General features: G+C 42.8%; 1 protein-coding gene across 3 annotated transcripts in view; it reads left to right on the forward strand.

Moving 5' to 3' along the window:
- TECPR1 (tectonin beta-propeller repeat containing 1) overlaps positions 1 to 21,644 on the forward strand; it is an 82,345-nt gene that overhangs the window by 46,690 nt on the left and 14,011 nt on the right. For all 3 annotated transcript variants that reach the window (XM_043984210.1, XM_043984216.1, XM_043984223.1), the window contains 8 exons: positions 4,194 to 4,321; positions 5,736 to 5,838; positions 7,753 to 7,849; positions 8,418 to 8,497; positions 12,250 to 12,306; positions 13,541 to 13,715; positions 15,474 to 15,609; positions 19,378 to 19,470. In XM_043984210.1, the coding sequence (XP_043840145.1) occupies positions 4,194 to 4,321; positions 5,736 to 5,838; positions 7,753 to 7,849; positions 8,418 to 8,497; positions 12,250 to 12,306; positions 13,541 to 13,715; positions 15,474 to 15,609; positions 19,378 to 19,470 (869 nt within the window). The remainder of the gene's footprint in view (positions 1 to 4,193; positions 4,322 to 5,735; positions 5,839 to 7,752; positions 7,850 to 8,417; positions 8,498 to 12,249; positions 12,307 to 13,540; positions 13,716 to 15,473; positions 15,610 to 19,377; positions 19,471 to 21,644) is intronic.

A 21,644-nucleotide genomic window follows, 5' to 3' on the forward strand; every position in this document is an offset into this window, starting at 1 on the left:
AACCCCAGAGATTGATTTGTTTACATTTTGATGTGTAAAAGGATGAATTAGAGCTAATTTTCCAAGAAGGAAAGGGTGAAGGGGTGTGGAATTCCTGAGGAAAGAGGTATTTTAAGATCTGGTTATATCCTATGTGAGATCCCTAGGAAGAAATAAATGTTTGACAGGTAAAGCAGTCAGCTCGTCTTTCTTCATTGTCTTTCCACTAATCCTTTGGGACTTTGCCCTGCCTATATCCTTGGTTCTTTTGCTTGTTTTGTTTTGTTTTGGTTTTGGTTTTCCAGTCACCAAGCATTTATCTTCTCTCCCCACTTCCTTTCCTCCCAATTGAAAAAGCAAAAAAGAAAAACAAAAGCCTTGTAAGACGTCTGCGTAGTCAGGGGGCAACTAGGTGGTTCCGTGGATAAAGCACCAGCCCTGGATTCAGGAGGACCTGAGTTCAAATCTGGCCTCAGACACATGATACTAGCTGTGTGACCCTGGGCAAGTCCCTTAACCCCCATTGCTCTGCCCCCCCCCCAAAAAAAAAGAATTTTTTTTTTCTAGTTAACTGTTTCCCATCTTGTCATTGCTTCTTTTAACCTAAAGCCATGTTTTAAAAAGAAAAAAATTTTTGATTTTTTTTTTTCAACTGACAAAAATCCATTTTCTCTCTCTCTCTCTTATCCTCCCCCCCATTTAAAAATGCCTACGTGCTTACAATCCTCTATCCATATGCTGGCACTCAGGGCCCTAGCTTTGTCCCATGACTGGCCAGGACCCCTCTGTGGTGTTGTACTCTCTCTAGTGAAGCTTACTGTATTGGAGGATCATGGCCCTAGAGCCAGAAAGGACCTCAGAGATCATTTAGTCCAACCCTTTCATTTTACAGGGAGGTGAGTGAATAGTCCAATGCCACTCTGGCAGTGCTGAGTAGCAGAGGTGGGATTTGAACTCGGGTCCTAGACTCCAAATCCAGTGCTTTTTCCACTGCACCAGGAGGGACAAAGATAAAGGCGATAAAGATGGTAGTCTCTTTATATATTATCCGTAGTTTTCTGTGTACTTATGTAAACTTATGTGCATGTACACGATGTCATCCCCTCTAGAATGTAAGCCCTTTAAGCACAGGGTCTGTTGGATTTTTGTCTTTGTATTCTTGGTCTAGGTCAGCACCCAGTACATAACATAGTCGGTGTTCAACAAATGCTCATTGTTCAAATCCAGCCTCAGACACTTGACAGTTACTAGCTGTGTGACCCTGGGCAAGTCACTTAACCCTCATTGCCCCTCCAAAAAAAAACAAAAACAAAAAAAAACAACAAATGCTCATTGAGTGATTAGAGAATTGACTAGCCCAGTCGTCCAAAGATGTGGGGTGGGTTTCAGTCTCTGTCCTTGTAGCCAGCCATGGGCCATTTAGGCAAGTTAAAATTAAATTTAAAGGTACAATTAAAATAATATTAGCCATTAGTTAAAATTAAAGTAATAATGATAAAAAATTAAAATAATATTAATCCTTCCTCCTTATAATTAAATTAAAATTCTATCAATTAAAATTTAAATAATATTAATCCTTCCTGCTTAAAACAGGGCACACGATAATTGCCCTGCAATTCTCCCTTCCCCCCATGGTGCTTCTGAGAATCCAATGATTTTGTATATAGGCAGCCATAAACAGCATATAAAATCCAGCATGTAAGATAAAACAGAACTTGATTATTAGGTACTTCAAGTTGGCTCACAAGATTTACAAGAGGCTCACAAGAGGTGGAAGGGACATAGAGGTGATCTAGTTCAACCTCCTCATTTTGCAGATGAGGGAACAGAAGCTCAGAGAGGGGAAGGGGTGGCCCTGAACTTGCCCCCTGGCTCTGGGAAGCTCTCGGAAGCCAAGAGCCCACCTCCCTCATTTTACGCAATGGGAAGCTGAAGCCTGGGGAGACGAAGCGGGCACCCAGGCCTTCTGATGCTGGAGCTGTGGCTTTTTCCCACTGTGCTGTACTTGCTACACAGGCAGGCTTCAAACACAGTCTCTCTGTCTTTATTCCACAGCATTTGTTCCACGGTCCCCTGGTTGCCAAGACATTCCTCCGACTACATATTCCTATTAATGTTCTCTTGAGATTCTATGTCACCCCATTAGGTTGTTGATTAGTTAGTAATAACCTGCTGTAGGTGAGGTCCAGTGGTTAGTGTATGTGTGTGTGTGTGGGGGAGATAATTAGATGCTATCCTGTGCTTATGAAGCTCATGTGATGTGGGAGATCACTGACAGAGATTACTGGCATTTAGTGGAGTGTTTAGTGGAAGAGGTAGGTCTTGCTCTGGGCTCCAAAGGCTCCAAGAGGACTTGAATAGGGAATTCTAGGCAGGGAAACATAATGTTCAAGAGTATGGAGATGGGAATATGCAGTGCATGTTCATGGGCAGAGGAGATATTACTTTGTCCCATAATTTACCCAAGGATAATCTCTGACCTTGCTTGGTAGGACCTCTCAGGATTGGTCATCCCTGGGGCAATGGAATCTGAGACTAGCCATTATTTCCTTCCCTGACTGTCTCTAAACAGTCTTTATATAGCAAGGGTCAGACTCCATTATTCTGGCTAATAGCATTCCTTTAGTGCTCTAAGTTTTGCAGAGCACTGTGTATTGATTCTTACCACAACACTATAAAGTTAGTGTTATTATTATTGTCCCCATTTTACAAATGGGGAAACTGAGGTTGGGAACAGTTAAGTGACTTGCTCAGGGTCACACAGCTAGCAAGTATCTGAGGCTGGATTTGAACTCAAGTCCAGCACCCTTACACACTACCACTTAGTTGGTTAATGCTTTTAGTAAACAAAACACACTTATTTAACATCTACTACTTGCCACTAGGACTGGGGTGTTTCGATGGGTAGAAAAGTAAAAGTCAGAGTACCTGTCCTTTAGGGGCTAGCATTATAGATTCTTTAAATTTCTATTTTACCTTCTGCTTCTAGAATATCAGGGCAATTTTCCCTGACAATTTCTTGGAAGATGATGTCTAAGCTCTTTTTTTGATCATGGTTTTCTGGTAGTGCAATAATTTTCAAATGATCTCTCCTGGATCTATTTTCCAGGTCAGCAGTTTTTCCAACTAGCATTATTGATTTAAGCCTGAAAGGGATCTTAGAGACCATCGGGTCCAATCCTTTCATCTTATAGATGAGAAAATGGAGGTGTAGAGAGGCAGTCAGGTGGCACAGTGGGTAGAGCACCAGGCCTGGATTCAGGAAGACCTTAGTTCAAATCCAGCGTCAGATACTTACTGTCTTCGAGACCCTGAGCATGTCATGTAATCTCTGTGTTAGTTTCCCCAGCTGGAAAATGGGGATAAGAAGAGCACCTACCGGGGCAGCTAGGTGGCACCGTAGATAAAGTACTGGCCCTGGATTTAGGAGGACCTGAGTTCAAATCCAGCCTCAGACACTTGACACTTACTAGCTGTGTGACCCTGGGCAAGTCACTTAACCCCCATTGCCTCACCAAAAAAAAAAAAAAAGAAGAAGAGCACCTACCTCAGAGGGCTGTGGTAAGGATCAAATAAGATGGTATTTGTAAAATGCTCAACACAGTGCCTGGCCCACAGTAAACACCATATAAATGCTTGTTCCCTTCCCTCTTTTTCAGGGTCAGACCTGCTCTAATAGTGAGTTCAGGCCACCTAGTAAACACTAAATTAATTTGAAATACTCTCGAATTGGGAGATTAGGCTTGTCCAGTTCATAGAAGGTAATGGGCATCCCCCCAAGTGTTACTTACCTTGTCCTCATCTCCTTCCTCCAAAGCCATCATGTTGTCACCTCATCTGGCACTTTCTAGAGCCACTTGTACATCCTTTAAGACCAAGGGCGTCAGAATTTACCACTGAGTTCACAGAGCACTTTGAAAACGTAATGCCATTTCATTTCTTAAAAGCTTTGATTCCATGTTTTCTGAAATAATAGGAATCCATCTCATGGTATTTTCATAACAAGAGTTTTGGCCCGTTCATAAATTGGATACTATTGTGTTTGACATTCATGGCCTGGCCATGAATCACCCTTCTAAACTTTACCTTCCAACCACCCCCGTCATGGATTCAAATTGGGCGTCTCTTACTTGATGAGGCTGCTGAGGTCTTGGCTGACAGGTTAAGGATGTTAGAAGGCTAAAATGTCTATCTCGTCACCCCTCCTCTCTTAGGTTTTGGCGTCAGATTGGGGGCCACCTTCGGCTAGTGGAGTGTAATAGCCATGGAGTTGTGTGGGGCATCGGTTATGATCACACAGCCTGGGTGTACACTGGGGGTTATGGTGGAGGCTTTTTTCAAGGTAAGCAAGGACTCATCTCCGGGCTGTTCAGTTTGGGTCACCAAGGTCCTATCTCCTGTTTGCTGATGAAGCCATGCAACTTAATATGTCCTTTTTTAACTGCTCTGCGGTGTGTTTGTTCCCTGGTTTAATCCCCCTTTTGTTTTCCTACCAAATGCCTGAACTCTTGCTGCTGCTGTGGTGTTTACTCTCTAGCAAACAGCTGGTTGACAGGTGACCTTCAGAGATGCCAACCTCCTGGCTGAGAGGAGGGAAGGGAAAGGAAATAGAGTTCCAGTGTTACAGCATTTGCTGCCTGGGGCATCTCAGAGCCTCTCCTCTGTCCCACCAGGGGAGCCCCCTCACCAGCCATTCCAGCACTGCCCCTTCAGTCTGCCTGAGCGGGCATGTTTCTGGAAAGAACTGTGAGGAATGACTTTATTTTCTGTTTCCCAACCAAAAGCATTTGCTTTCAGATACTTTGATATGCTGAGGAAAAGTAAGCTTTGTAGAAACACACAGTTTTAGAGTGGAAAAGGGACTTAGAAATTCTCTAGTCTAACCTTCTCTCTTTCTTTTTCTTTTTTTTAAAATTAATAAAGTATTTTATTTTTTTTCCGTTACATGTAAAGAAAGTTCTCAACTTTTGTTTATACAAGCTTTACAATTTCAGATTTTTCTCCCTCCCTCCCCTCCCTCCCCCTTCCCCTAGACAGCAGGTAATCTGATATAGGTTATATATATATATATATATACACATAATAACATTAAACATATTTCTGCATTAGTCATGTTATAAGAGAAAAAATCAGAGCAATGATGAAAAACCTCAAAATAGAAAAAAACAATAGCATCAAAAACAAAAGAAATAGTATGGTTCATTCAGCATCTATACTCCGCAGTTCTTTTTTTTTTTTTCTTGGATTTGGAGATCCTCTTCCATCACAAGTTAACCTTCTCCTTTTCTAACAAGTGAGGGAGGCACTGAGAGCTCCAGTGATTTGCCTAAGGGTGAACAGCAGGTGGGTGACTGAGCTGGCACCAGAAACCCAGGCCATCATTGTTTCTACTGCTCCACACTACCTTGGTTAGGTGGGCTCAGAACCTGTAGCTATGCACTTGTTAGGTACCAACTGTGTTGCCATGTTCTGGGCTAGATCTAGGGGGCATCCATAGCCATGGAAGGTACAGACCCTTCCTTCCATCTGGGACACACGTAAAACAAAATGCATCGTTTGCAGGTAAGCATGGGCAAGCCTGTAAACCTCTGCTGGCTTTGAAATGAAGAAAGCCGGAGAATAGAACTTTATGTTCTGAGCAGTAGCAGGTTAGGCCTGTTTTCCATTGGCAGCTACCTGTCTTCAGACCTGAAGCTGGGGAGGGGGCAGGGAGTGTTGCTGTAACGCTTGATTCACGGAGGACATTTCCTCTTCAGGCCTGGCCAGCAGTACCAGTAACATCTACATGCAGTCAGATGTCAAATGCGTTTACATCTATGAAAACCAACGCTGGAATCCTGTCACAGGCTATACCAGCAGGTGAGACACAGGGAGCAGCAGTAAGAGAGAACAGTTGCCACAGACTGCAGGCAGGAGCAAAGGTGGGGGCGGGACCATCAGCCAGGAAGGCCAGGGGGGTTTTTCCCCTCTTCTCTGAGAGCCAGGGTTTGTCTTCAGCTTTGCCTATGTTCTAGTATCCTGAACGAGTCTGTGATGTAGTGTAGTAGTGTAGGGGACAGGTAAAAAACTCCCTCCACCAAAGCAGATCTGAACCTTCTCTGCCATATGTGGTCTCAGAGTTGCATAGACCCCTGAGTGCCTAAATGATTTGCCCACAGTCACACCCTTTATAAGATAGACACCGTTAGCCATTGATGTTTGTTCTATCCTCAACACCAGCGTTATAAATGGTTTTTTCTGTAACTTAGATTTTTAAGGCAGTACTTTTTGTTTTGTTTTTTTGCTGGGCAGTGAGGGTTAAGTGACTTTCCCAAGGTCACATAGCTAGTAAGTATCAAGTGTCTGAGGCCGGATTTGAACTCAGGTCCTTCTGAATCCAGGGCCAGTGCTTTATCCACTGCACCACCCAGCTGCCCAAGACAGTACTTTTAAAAAGAGTTTAGTCATAGGTGCTTTTTAAAAAAAATCAAGTTTTACTCTTTTTTCTTCTTCTCATACCCCAGGACATCCCTAAGTGTTTTTTTTAGCCCTCTCTCTCTCTCTCTGTTTAAAAAAAGAAAAGGAAAAACCCTTGTAACATGCATAGTGAAGCACTAGTCATTTCTAAAGATCTGTTTCTTTCTGCATCCTTAGTCTATCACCTTTCTGTTAGCAGAAAGCATTTCTGTATAAATATCAATTAATTCTCATCCCTGAGGAGAAAAGGGACAATTATCATTATTCCCATTTTACAGAGGAAAATACTAAGGCTCAGAGGGGTTAAGTGATGTAAGGTTACATAGCAAGTCAGTAGCAAAATCTGTAAGCAGAGCTTTATCCACTAGCTTCAACACTAGATAATGACAGTATAATTTAACTAGGCAGAGAGCATAAAGCCCTTGTAACAGGGGAGCGTCATGGGGTGGCAGGAAGCCGTAACTCCAGGGAAAGGGATACAGAGCCCAGGGGAGGGAGAGGGAAGAGGTTGGGATGGCCACCTGTTTATTCAGCCCTGGACTGAAGTAGAAGCCTTAGAATCATGGGTACTGGCAGGGATGGTGTTTGACCCTCTCAATCATCTTGTTTACAGAGTCAACAGCATGAGTCTTAAAGGAAAAAAGGACCCTGTGGTTTCTGAGGATTAATTTTGTTTTGTTTTAAATTCACAAGATGCTCTGTTGGCTTGTAAAGTACCTCAGCTCCCTCCAAAGTTATTGTACAGACTGTCCATACATTAGGACCCACCTTAGAGTGTCTTAGATACTGAGTTAGAAAGAGCCAGGAAATTGTGCCTGGGGCTAATAAGTCTTTCCAGTTCAAATGGGAGACAAGGATTGGGACTCTACTTGTTTTAAGAGGTATGCAGTTGGAAAGCTTGTATAAACAAATGTTGAGAACTATCTTTACATGTAACTGGAAAAAATAAAATACTTTTATCAGAAAAAAAAAAAGAGGTATGCAGAAAGTTCTCCAGGAACTGTATTAGCTGTACTCATCATCATCTATCCTGATGGTTTGGTGTGGCGTGATCTAGTAACATCCCTTTCCTCATCTTTCCTCCCTCTGGAGGTGGCTTGAGAAAGGCAGTTACCTAGCTTTCAGGAACAGCCTGGGTCATAACTTAGGTAGGTCTTGTATCCAGATGTGCTTGTGTGGGGACAGTTTGTCTTAGTGTCATCAGACCCATCCCACAGCAGGTGTGTTAACACAGAGAACAGAAAGGGTATGGTGTGATTTTTTTCCCTCTGAAGGTCTCCACTGTGTATCTTATCCCTTCTTATTGCTCCATTGCAGGGGACTGCCTACTGACCGCTACATGTGGAGTGACGTGACAGGGCTGCAAGAATGCACAAAGGCCAACACCAAGCCTCCCTCTCTCCATTGGACGTGGGTGAGTCCTGGGCGCTTCAAATGCTAGCCCAGGGAAGAATTTTTTTTAATTAATACTAATTTTTAAATTAACAAGCAAGTTTTCTCCCCTTCCCACTCACCCTCAATTGAAAAAAATGACAAAATCCTTGTAATGTAACAAATATGCATTGGTAAGCAAAAAAATCCCCCCATTCACCATGTCCAAAAATGTTTATTTTATTGTGCATCTTAAATCCATTACCCCCCAGTCAAGAGCTGGGTAGCATTCTTCATAAATCGTCTTGGATTGTGGTTGGTCATTGCAGTGATCAGAATTAAGTCCTTCAAAATTGTTTATCTTTATAGTGTTATTGTTATTATATAAATTGTCCTGGTTCTGTTCACTGCACTCTGCCTCAGTTTATACAAATACCCCCAGGTTTCTCTGAAACCATCCTTTTCATCATTTCTAATGGCATAGTGATATCCCAGTATATCACATATCATAATTTGTTCAGCCATTCCTCAATTGCTGGACACCCTTTACAGAAAGGACTTGAGGAAAGGAAGGGAAAGCCCTTAACAGCATTCTCTTTCTCTCACTCTAGGTTTCTGACTGGTATATTGATTTCAACATTTCTGGTGGAACTGATCGAGAAGGATGGCAGTATGCAAGTGACTTTCCATCGTGAGCATTCTCCATTTTTGGATACGTATAGCAAAGTGTTATTGGGAAACCATGGATTTATAAGACTGAAAGTGACCTCCAGAAGTCAATGGGTCCTGCCTTCTGTCATCAGGCAGCTGATTGACTAAATGTTCCCATATTAAAAGTCTCTGGGGAGGGAGAGAGGTGGGCTGCAGAGGCTCCATACCTTTGGCCAGATGCCCATCCTAGTTTATTTCCCCTGATTGTCATGAACTTCCTCCTTACATGCAGCCAGAATTTCTCTGGTTTTATTTTAAGCCCATTTCTCCTTGTTCACACTTTCGTGAACATTAAAAACAAAGCAAAATAAAACAAATTGGTCAAGACTCCCTCCCCACCCCCACCCCGGGGCAATGAGGGTTAACTGACTTGCCCAGGGTCACACAGCTAGTAAGTGTCAAGTGTCTGAGGCCAAATTTGAACTCAGGTCCTCCTGAATCCAGGGCTGGTGCTTTATCCACTGCACCACCTAGCTGCCCAAGAGACTTTTAATAACTAGTATTTTATAGCCCTTTAAGGTTTTCAAAGTATTTTATATAAATTATCTCATTTGAGATTTCTCATAAAACCCTTCAAGTAGTTAAATATTGAATCTTTAAGTAATTAAGTCAACACTTCTTCCTCCTCCCCCCTTCCCCCAAAGTCCAGTTGCTCTACCATGTCATCATGGGAGTTGTGATTTCCTAATGTTTAAAGGTATCAGATAGTCACTGTGTGTCTAGTTTTGTCAGAGAGTAGGAGGCATTTCAGGATCATCCATATATTAGTGGCATATATGTTAACGTTTTAAGGGTTTTAAAAAAACCCAACTCATTCTTCAGTCTGGCTCAGACGCTGGAAGCCAAGCCCTCAAAGCAGCAGCTGTGAACAATTACAGTTTGTTAATAAGCTAAAGACTAGGAACAAGAATTGTGCTGCTGTGCTCTCCACCGATTGGTGGACTTAGATTGCTTTTGCAGCAGACTGGGGGACGAAGCCCTATAGCTGCAGCCATTCAGAGTAAGATGGAGAAAGAGGGTCAACCCAGCCTCTATTTATATAGAAACATGCTCAGTCAGACTGTTCTTTGATGTGTGGTAGTATCTCCTAGGGGGTCCTCACATGGGTGACTTGGTAGAGATCTGGCTGAAACTGAAATGAAAAAACTGCACGGGGAAAAAAAAAGAAATGAGTATTAGCTGGAAAGGCCCATGTGAAAGGTGCTGCCTTAGAGAAGACCTGAGCACAGTTCTGAAGGAGCTTCCTAAGGGTGTCATGGCTAGCGAGTAGTCAATATATATCTCCAATAGAAGAAAAACAGGCTGGGAACAGGGCCTGTGCTTTACTTGGTAGAGGGAATGCCCGGGTGAGGAAATTCCCTCTCCCAGTGCACGTCAGCACCTTGAGTGCAACATAAAGGCCTAAAGAGTGGCCTTACTTGCTGAGATTGACTAGGGCCACACATACTGTGTGTGTCAGGGTTAGGAGTTGAACCCAGGTAGGTCTTGATGCCAGTTCTATTGACAATGCTGAAATACTGGTTTGTAATGACACCCCTGACCCACTCTCCATTAGATGTGTTCTTTGATGCATTTCCCCCTCATGGGGCTGACTCATTCCAAATCTTTCACTTTTCACTTAGCCCGTTCCCCCTTATAACCAAGACTGGCTGTCTGGGGATCAGGGATCAGGGCTGCAGTCTGTGGCTGTAGAATCGAATTAAATCGGCAAGTATTATTGAGAATCTGCTCTGTGCAGGCACTGGGCATACAAGTACAAAGGATGAGCCAATCCCAGCTTTCAAGGAACTGACACGCCCATGGGAAAGACTCCATATGCACATATAAATGGAGCACACAGGAATACAAACATATCCAGAACAGTTAAGTTCTAGGTATTTGGGGAGGGGTGGGGAGGGGAGCATTAGCAGTTGGGAAGATCAGGAAGAACCCAGAGGATGCTCAATTGACTACAGAGGGACAAGATGAGATGGAGAAGGGAGAGAGAGGGTGTTCTAAGTGTGGGGACAACCAGGGGCTCAGAGACCAGTGATGGAATTGTGAGTGTGAGAAACCCCAACCATGCCATTCTGCTTGGCTTGCAGTGTGCAGACAGAGAGGCTGGAAAAAGACTGGGGACCTGTCAGGGTAGGGCTTAAAAGCTAAACAGAGTTTCTGTTTTATCCTAGAGGCAATAGGAAGCTGCTGGGGTTGATTGAACTGCTCTCTTTTGGGACTGAACTCAGAACCTTGGTCCCTATTAATATTGTGCATGTACCAACTAAGTGAACTGACCCAGACTATTAGATCTCCCTATTGGATATCCCCCACTCCACCCTCTTAAGAGACTAATTCTCTTCTGAAAAGTATCTAGCCCCTTCAGAGTTCCTGAATTTGGAGATAGGTCAGGTCACAAAGCAAAGAATAACTTTGTATGAAAGAAAGAAAAATAGAAGTCCATTTCTGATTAATAGTCATATTCTATATTGCAGTAACACTTTATGGCTTACAAAGATTTTTCTCAGGGCAGCTAGGTGGTGCAGTGGATAAAGCACCTGCCCTGGATTCAGGAGGACCTGAGTTCAAATCTGGCCCCAGACACTTGACACTTACTAGCTGTGTGACCCTGGGCAAGTCACTTAACCCTCATTGTTCTGCAAAAAAAAAAAAAAAAAGATTTTTCTTACACACAAATCCTATGATAGAGGCATATGTTCTTCTTTGTATACATGTGGTCTCTCTACCGGAATGTCAGCTCTGTCCTTGTATCCTCAGCTCCTAGGACAGTGTAGCATGCAGTAGGAGCTTAATAAGTGATTGTTGATTGAGTCACAATCTACAAATTATGAAATCAAGTCTCAAGAGAGCTTAAGTGACTTGCCGGCAGTGATACAGCTCGGAAGAGTCAGAGTTCAGACTCAAGCCTTCATCTTCTGACTCTGAGTCTAATGCTCTCTTTCCCTCTCTTTGTCCACCTTGCTGTGCTGGCCCACAGACAGACAGTGAATTGAGCTAATTGAATATACAAATGGTAGTAACTTGAGGTCGAGGCTGGCCTGAAGGAATGGTCCTTTGGCTTTTCAAGTGAGCAAGTTGGAGCAGAGAAGGAGCTCATCCATTGGGTCACCAGTTAAGAGAAAAGAAGACCATAGCCACTTTGGCAGCCTCAGAGCCAGAGTTTTCGAGTTCTCTGATGTGATCATACTCTGATAGGAACCTTGGTCAATTCAATTTATTCAGTTATCAAGTGCCTAGTGTGTGCCAATAACATTGTCAGACTCTAGGCATACAAAGATAAAATTAGGACGGCCCCTTCCCTTAACTTTCCTTTAGTCAGAATTCTAAGGATGGATATAAGGATTGCATAATGGTTCTCCTTCCTGAGTTAAAAAGCACCCTTAAAGCTTCCTAGGAAGAAAAAGAGTCACTTCTGATTAGCCTTGTTTTCCACAAATGAAGCTATAGTACTTGAACATTCAGTGTGGACGTTATCATTTTTGTGTTTATGGAAATGTTAGTATTCTCATAGCATTAAATGGGGATTTTCCCTCTGAATGTATACAGTAGAAGCATCTAACAGGCAGGGATCATGTCTTCTACTTTGGGGTCTCCTGTGGGACTTAGAGCAGGGCTCTGAACATAGTGGACACTCAGTAAGTGATTATTAATTAACCAGATAATTGATGGAGGGAAGAAAGAATGCACACTTGTAGGAGCCCCAAGTTGTATTAAAAATTCTCCTTCTGTCCACAGGTCTTATCATGGATACAAAACCATGAAGGATTTTGTCAGACGGAGACGATGGGCAAGGTAATGGTGGGGAACCAAAGAAGGATGGGTAGCATCCCCTATTCCAACTGCTGGGAATTCTTTAGGGAATTCTCTGGCTTCTCTTATACCTTTGGAAGAAACCTGTTGACCAGGAAAGAGCAAATGGGGGGTGGAAATGGAATCAAAGTAAATGTCAAACCAGGAAATGCCCTCAGGTCCTCAGTGCTCCTTGTTTTCATAAGTGCTTATTTTCATGAACAAACAGGAGAAATGTCACTGTCTGGTTGTTCTCTTTGTGGGCAGAGCTGGGGCTCCCGGAGTGTTTGGGAGCTCATTAGAGGCAGGAGCAAACTAGAGAACAATTACAAAGTGTCTGCAGTGACTGATCCCAAGGTCTCCTGAATCAGTCAGTAAGCATTTGCACCTGCTACACATAAGATGGAGGCAGTGAGATGGCTCAGTGGTTAGAATTCTGGGGCCAGGAGTCAGGAAGACCTGGGTTCAAATCTGGCCTCAGACACTCACTAGCTGGGTGACCTTGGGCAAGTCACTTAACCTGTTTGCCTTAATCCACTGGAGAAGGAAATAGCAAAGCACTCCAGTATCTTTGCCAAGAAAACCCTACAGACAGTATTGACCTGCTATGGTCCACAGGGTCACAAAGAGTCCGACATGATTGAACAACAACAATAGTAGCATGTGAGGCACTGGAAATAAAGCTCCTGCTATCTCTTCATTGCTCTGCTTCTATGATATAAAGAGCCAGGAAATCCAATAAAAGTGACAGAGTCCAGTTGGACCAACTTTCCTAGGCATGGCCTATGGCTGAATGACCTCATATTCCTGGTCGTAAGCTTATAGATTCTGGCCAAAGTTGTTTAACAATTAAAAAAAAAACCCAGCCTACATCAGTAGCATTGAGCCCCCCATTATAAGTCATGGTTTTTAGGATAGAGAGCCAACCTGTGATTTCATTGATATAGGTAGAACCCTTTCTACCAATACTCATCAGGACCTTCTCTGCAACTGATCGTCTTAGAGAGTTTTCTAATGTCCTGAGAGGTTGTAACCTACTCAGGATGACATAGCTACTGTGTGTCAAAGGTAGGACTTGAACCCAGGGCTTCCTCAGCCAACTCTATCTGCTACACCATGCTGCCTCTCTCATGGTTCTTATGTTGGGGTTAAAAAGTGAAATAGACCTTTGGAGGTCCCTGTATTTGCAAAACAGGAGACCTGAACCTAATGGTTTGGTTTTTCCTCTAATGCTCAGGAAATGTAAGCTGGTGACCAGTGGGCCCTGGTTGGAAGTTGCCCCCATCTCTCTCTGGGATGTCTCCATCATCCCTGGTTGTGAAGAAGGCAGCAAGGATTCCATTGCCCTTTGGGCCATCAGTGACAAAGGAGACGTTCTCTGTAGGTTGGGTGTATCAGAGCTTAATCCAGCGGTAAGATTCTTTCTCTTCCCTTTGGTTCATTTCTCATAACTGGGCACTGTGCCTCTTAGCGATTCTGATTTGATGTCCAGGGCTTTCTTCTAGGTGTTGAGTCTGGGGACAGTCTTTTCAAATAACACAATAAGATCTATTGAACCAAGTAGATTACAGAAAATGATGGCAGCTCTCCTGCCTAGCCTTTGACTCTGTGTGTGTGTGTGTGTGTGTGTGTGTGTGTATTTATAAAATATCTGAAAGGCACCTTACATATCATCTTTGTTTTGGTTTTGGTTTTGGTTTTTTTGGTGAGGCAATTGGGGTTAAGTGACTTGCCCAGGGTCACACAACTAGCAAGTGTCAAGTGTCTGAGGTTGGATTTGAACTCACGTCCTCCTGGCTCCAGGGCTGGTGCTCTATCCACTGTGCCGCCTAACTGCCCCTTTACATATCATCTTGACCAGTCCTCATTTTGCCATTCCTGAGGTAATAGAAGCCCAGAGAGATGATGGGACTTGGCCAAGTTCACACAGCTAGTTAGGGTCAGGGGTGGGACTAGAATATAGACTTTTCACTCTTGAGCTACAATTCTTTCTACTACCACACACGTGATTAATATATATGGAATCCAGGGGCAGCTAGGTGGCACAGTGGATAAAGCACCAGCCCTGGATTCAGGAGGACCTCAGTTTAAATCTGGCCTCAGACACTCAACACTTACTAGCTGTGTGACCCTGGGCAAGTCACTTAACCCTCATTGCCTCACCATATATATATGTCTATCATTACAAAACTCTCTTATTTACCTACTGAAGGATTCCATATATAGGTAGGTAAATAAGAGAGTTTTGTATATATGAAATCCTTCAGTAGGTAAATAAGAGAGTTTTGTAATGATAGACAATTCTACTTTTAAAAATGACCCAGGGCAGCTAGATGGCGCAGTGGTTAAGCACCGGCCCTGGATTCAGGAGTACCTGAGTTCAAATCCGGCCTCAGACACTTGACACTTACTAACTGTGTGACCGTGGGCAAGTCACTTTACCTCCGTTGCCTGCAAAAAAAAAAAAAAAAATTATAAAAATGACCCAGTAGGGGGCAGCTAGGTGGTGCAGTGGATAGAGCACCGGCCCTGGATTCAGGAGAACCTGAGTTCAAATCCAGCCTTTATACACTTACTAGCTGTGTGACCCTGGGCAAGTCACTTAACCCCATTTGCCTCACCAAAAAAATAAGATCCAGTAGAACAAACAAAAACTTCAACAATACAACAGAAAAAGAGAGCTTGCAATAAAACAGAGATGCTCATGTGTAAATTCTGCCTCAAGGCCTTGTGTTGGAAATGGTAGAGGAGAAAAAGGAACATCAGTCTCGGAGGTCTGAATATAAAATTTCTCCCTGGAAGGAGTATCCCTTCTAAGCCAATCAGAAATAGTTTCCAAGAAAGGATAAGGTCTTAATTTAATAATGTTCCTAGGCCCATACTTGACAGGTCTTGTCCTTCACAGTTGGATAGGCCCTATACTTTTCCAAGTAACAAAAGGAATAACAGTGACTTGTTTAATCCTTGGAAATTCTGCCTTAGTAGACTAGCATTATGCAGGTTTTCCCTACCTCCCTAGGAAAAGCTGTCCCACTGTGGCTGGATATTTCACAGATAAAAGTTCTGCCTCAGCAGCCAGCTGCATGCCTTGGTGATCCCCCATCCCTGTGGGTTAGACTCCCCTTGAGTCTCATCCCTTTCAAAACTGTCTTTTCTCTCTAATTACCCAGGGTTCGTCCTGGCTGCATGTTGGCACGGATCAGCCCTTCATTTCAGTCTCTGTTGGGGCTTTCTACCAGGTCTGGGCAGTGGCCAGAGATGGCTCAGCATTCTACAGGGGCTCTGTGTCCCCCAAGCAGCCAGCTGGTAAGTGCAGGTGTGCCCCATGCAGGGCCAGACTACAAGTAGCCGTCATCTTGTGGCCTCCTCACCACGCAGGAGATGTGCAGGCAAGGTGCTGACATTGCAAAAGGCTCAGAAAGCCTCTTGGAATTGATTCTGTTGTAGCCTAAGGAAAGTCTTTTGTCCCCTCCCCAATTTTATAGATTGATGTTTCCCAGACAGTCTGAAAATTTATCCCAAACTTTGTCCGCTTTCAGTGGTTATATCCTGATGTCGTCTGAAGCAGCATCTTACTCTGACTTCCCGCCAAAGAAAAAAGGCAGAGATCATACCAGCTGGCCATTAGCCTGGTCCCTGATTTGTATTAGTTATGTTTCATTTCGGATTATTTTATAAGGTAGAAAGAGAGAGCAGTGTTTAATAATAATGGCTTGTCATAGAGTGGTTGTTCATTCAGTAGATATTTATCAAGAGTTTACTGGGGATGAGGCACTGTGTGCTAGGACCCCTAAGGGGAATCCAAGGATAAATAAGAGACGATACCACCCCTCAAGGAGCTTACATTCTAGTAAAGAAATATCTATACATAACCAAATACAGTTCAAAACAAAGTGTACTTTATGTATGAGAGAGGGCCAAAGCACTGCATGATTTCAAAGGAGAGAAAATGGACTTTAGCTGAGGGCATTCCAGAGACTTCTTGGGAGCAGGAAGTGGCATTAAGCTGGACTTTCAAAGCAGGATGGCAGTAGGCCTTGTTGGCAGGCAGGGGCATTCTAGGGATAGACAGCAAGAGAAAAAAGGCAGAGATGCATGCCAGTGCAGGATGTTTTCAGAGAATGCAATTCAGTTTGGCTGGAGTGATGGGTATATAAGGGCCTGTTCTGGGTTGGGCCTGACTCAGGCCAGCTCCCCAGTAGTTTATATTTGATATTGGAATGAAATGGGACACTTGAAGGTCATGCAGCAGTTAACAAAAAATATACTTAGCCATAACAGGATATTCAACAAGGCTACGCCTTGATGACACCCAGACAAGATTAAGCTGATCGAAGCTCCCCTGTCTGAGTTGCTCATCATGCTCTAGCAGCCAAGCATCAGGGCATGCCCAGAACTTCTCTCAGCTGTTTTTGTTCTCAGGTGACCAGAAGGTGATGTCAATGGCCTAAGCCTTTAGCCTCCCAAGCCAATCAAGTCTTGAGGATGTTTTCAATACCTTTGAAATAAAAACTAGCTTAACTTGCATTAGGGTGAGGGGAAGGGGAGAAATGGAGGTCACCACAGGGTCATAGTGGGGCTGGAAATGACATTTGGAACCAAAGTGTGGTCTTTGCGGTCTGGCCATCTCTCCAGTTTAGGAAGTAATTGAAAGCCAGTTAAGGGTCTTAAAGAGAAAAGTGCTATGAGAAGTTATCTGTTAAAAAGACTGGTCCGTCACAAATGTGTGTAGGATTGAGTGCCAGTGGAGAGACTAGAAGCAAGTTGATAATCTATTGCAGTCTTCCAAAGGTTAATGAGGGTGTCAAGGTAGTGACAAAGAGAATGGAAAGTACTGTGAAGAGAAAATCTAAAAGGCTTTGGTGACTCATTGGATATTCCAGGGAGTAGGAAGAAGTAAAAAGGATCCTCCTCTGAGGGTTCAAGCATAAGAGAGGGTACCACCTGGAGATAGCATCTTGTTTGTTTGGGTTTTTTTGGTTTTTTGTAGGCAATGGGGGTTAAGTGACTTGCCCAGGGTCACACAGCTAGTAAGTGTCAAGTGTCTAAGGCTGGATTTGAACTCAGGTACTCCTGAATTCAGGGCCGGTGCTTTAACCACTGCGCCACCTAGCTGCCCCAGGAGATAGCATCTTGAAAAGCCACCATCACACTGATATTCAGTTGGTCAGTCAGTAAGCTTTTATTAATCACCTGCGATGTGCTGGGCACTATGTAAGGCCCTAAGCATACAGAGATAAACATAGAAAATTGCTGCCTTCAAGGAGCTTAAACTCTACTGGGCAGATGGACCATGTTTATAGATAAGTAAATGTAGGATATATACAGAATAAAAACACAGTAAATGGGGAAAGCATTATTCCCCCCCAAAACAATTAGGGGAATCACGATAGACTTTTGAACTGGGCCTTGAAGGAGGAGGCAAAAGTGAGCAGGGAGAGCATTTCAGGGATGAGGGACAGTCTGGGCAAAGGCACGAAGGAGAGAGAGGGAATATGTGTCTGGAGAATGGCAAGTAGGCCGGAACATGGGGTGTTCTGTGGGGCCAGATTATGAAGAACTTTCAATGCCAAACAAAGAGGGATTTATTCTTTTATCATAAAAGCAATGGGGAGCCCCTGAAGCTTCTTGAGCTGAGCAATACTATCCATCGGTGACCATGTGGAACTGAAGTTGAAGAAGGGAGAGGCTGAGGCAGAGGGATCAATTAAGTGATGAAGGCCTTATCTTTGGTGGCTGCAGTGTGGGTAGAGGGAAGGGGATGAGTCTGAGGGACATTGTGAGAATGCACTTGATGAGTCCTGGCGACTGATTGGACAATGAGGGATGATGAGGGAAAGTTCTGGTTATAACCTTAAGGCTGATTTATTCTGTAAGCTTTCTTCTTAGTATTATTTCCCTTGCCCTGTGTTAGCAAGTTCCAGCCTCCTTGTCCCCAGCTCGCTGTCACTCAGCACTCCCCTACCTCTCCTTGTATGCGTATTCCTATCTGTCGCAGCCTGTCTCAGTTCCTATCATTGCCCTGCTCTTTTCAGTGTGCTCTCTGGAACCCTGATCCGTTAGATTTTGGTTCTGTTTTCAGATTTTCCCCCTGTATATCCTTCCCCCTACCAGGGATCCCTGAGAGTAGGAGCTGTTTATGTTTTTGTATCGCCTGCACCCAGCTCAGTGCCTGGCCTGTGAGAGGAGCTTAGTTAAGGCTTGCTCAGTGATCTTTGACAACTTCCAGGCTTCCCATCCAATCATAACAATAAATCACTTTGCCTTGCTTTCCTCTTGGCCCTTCCTTGTGGCATACTTACACGTGTACATCCTGTAGCTCCCCAGTTAGACTGTGAGGTCCTCGAGGGTCGGGACTCTTGTGGTTTCTTGTTTTCATCAAGCACACTCTCTTATTTTGTAGGAGGCGCCTAATAAATGTTTGCTGAATTAAATTGGTATCATTAATAGAAATAGGGAAGTCAGGAAGAAGAATAGATTGGAGAAAGACAAGGACTTACATACTCAACACATTGAGGTACAGGGAATACAAGTACAGAGTTTAGGAAAGAGGATGGAGCTGGAGCTGGGGATTTGGGCTCCCTACACTTCGCTGAAACTATGGATGAGTGAATGAGATTACTGAGAAAGAGCACATGAGAATTAAGGAGAGAGCCTTATAGAGGCCTTTATTAAGGAGACAGATAGAAATAGTGAGGTAGCGGAAGAATTAGGAGAGAGCAATGTGATAGAAGCCAATACAAGCCACCATGAGCTAGGAGAATATGGTCTTCAGAGTGAAGGAATAGGGAATCCCCTGAGAGAACAGGTCTGATAGAAGAAATTGATTCAGAAGGGAAACCCAGACCCTGGAATTAATGCCTAATTTGTACCTTTCTTTCCCCCTTTCTATTTTTTCAAGGTCAAGGACAAGAAAACAGCTCTAAGGCATTCTGAACTTTGACAAGGCTACCTTTTTAGTAATTAGTAATTATTAGTAACATCGTTGTGTGGGGAGAGGAATGGGGTAGGAGAGCTGTGTGTCTGTTGTGTTATTTCTCAACTGCAATTTATAAGACAGGTTTTTGGTTTTAGGTGATTGTTGGTACCATATCCCTTCTCCTCCAAAGCAGAAATTAAAGCAGGTGTCAGTGGGACAGACATCAGTATATGCACTAGATGAAAATGGTAAGTTGTTTTTGATTTATCTTAACTGTTCTATTTCACCAAAGTGTGAGGAAATTTAAGAAGAAATATGATCTTTTGTAAAAAACCATAGACTAGAAATTAGGAGACTAATTTCTAGGTCCTACTCTGCCCACACTAGCTGATGACTTGAGTAAGCAATCACTCGAGGGGTATTATTCCCATTTAACAAGTGAGGAAATTGAGGCCTTAATTTCCTTTATTCCTAATTTTCTTAATTTCCTAAAATCCCTTAAATGGGAGTGATACTTCCTGCGTTATCTACCTTATAGGATCAGATGAGATATTAGATGGGAAAGTGCTTTGAAAGAGTTAAAAGCAGACTTCAAATGTATGTTGTTATTACTCTCTGCATACTTGTTGGAAAAAACAATTTTAAAAGTATTTTTCCCCAATTACATGTTAAAATTTTTATACATATTTGTTTAAAAAGTTTTGACTTTCAAATTCTATCCTTGTCCCCTCCTCACACAGCAATCTGATATAGGTTATACATGGACAGTCATGTAAAACATTTCCATATTGGTCATTTTATACAAGAACACTTGAACAAAAAAAAAAAAGAAGAAAAAAGAGTATAAAATAGTGTGCTTCAGCGTGCATTCAGACAATATCCATTCTTTCTCTGGAGGTGGATAGTATGCTTCATCATTAGTCCTTTGGGATTCTCTTGGATCATTGTATTGCTGAGATTAGCTAAGTCATTCACAGTTCTTCATCAAACAATATTGCTGTTACTGTACAGCTTTCTCCTGGTTCTGCTCATTTCACTTTGCATCAGTTCATGTAAGTTTTTCCAGGTTTTTCTGAAACCATCCTGCTCATCATTTCTTATAGCACAATAATATTCCATCACGATCATATACCACAACTTATTCAGGCATTCCCCAGTTGTTGGACATCTTCCCAATTTCCAATTCTTAGCCACCAGGAAAAGAGCTGCTATAAAAAAACAGTTTTTATTGGCTTTTCAGAAATTATGATCATCCATATTGCTGATAGATTAACAGTCAAAAGTACCCCAGACTGACCCTGTGAAAATAAAACTACTCAAGTGATTATGAAACTTTATTTGAGTTGGACTGTAACAAGCTTTTTCTAATAGTCATAATTATAGCAAGTATAATTTCTGTGATGCTGAATGGCTTAGTTACTCCTCACATTTTGGTGAGTGCTCCAGAACACTGCTCCTCAGAGTCACCAAGGGATCAAGTCACTGATAAGATGTGGTGCTAGAAGAAAATCTTAAGAAAGACCCATGTGTTAGTGAGGTGTCACCTAATGACAAATATTGTAACATTTGTACAGTGGCAGATCTTCGAATTCAGTGTAAATGAGAAAAGGCCCAATTTTTAAAAAATACATTTTATTAAACTCCTTTGTCTTTTCATCATAGTCGTTTTTGGTTCCACCTCTCCCTACCCCCCTTCATCAACCATCCCTTATACAAAGAAAAACAATCAAGCAAGATTTTTTGATGATGTAAGCAATACAAATTGTCCCAAAATTCTTAGGGCAACTTTAAGCTTTAAGACTTTTGGGACACCCTGTATTCTATTCTAGTAGTTTCCTTACCTTTTTGTTTTGAGGCAAAAGATATGTTTTGTTATTCCTTCTCTGGGACTGTCTTTTTTACCCCGGGTTACTCAAAGTTTAGCTTCCTCTTAGTGATCTTTTCATTTCCATTGTTGTAGTCATTGTGCATATTATTTTCTTGCATTTGGAAGACTTGAATTCACATCCTACCTTGGTCTCTTTTATATCCTTGGACAGATCTCTTCTTCAAAGGGATTGGACTAGATGGTTTCTAAGGTCCCTTCTGGTTATAAATCTATGATCCTGTGATCAGTTCATAGAGATCTTCCCATATTTCTTTAAATTCCTAGTATTCAGCATTTTCCTGCATAATAATACTTGACATAAAAAAAATAAAATACACACCCATTTTACTGGGTGTGGTACATTACCAGGGAGGTTGGAGCTAATGGATCTCTTGAGCTCAGGAGTTATGAGCAACAGTGGTATATATACTTCTCAGTGGCCTGTCCACTCTAGGTCCAGCATTAGTAAAGAGAGCTGCTGTCCCTCAGTGTAGTGGGCCACCAGATGGCTTTGTGGGGGTTAAACTAGCCCATGTCAGAAACAGTTAAAGCTTC

This window comes from Dromiciops gliroides, chromosome 1 (assembly GCF_019393635.1).
Source record: "Dromiciops gliroides isolate mDroGli1 chromosome 1, mDroGli1.pri, whole genome shotgun sequence".
NCBI classification, from domain to species: Eukaryota; Metazoa; Chordata; class Mammalia; order Microbiotheria; family Microbiotheriidae; genus Dromiciops; species Dromiciops gliroides.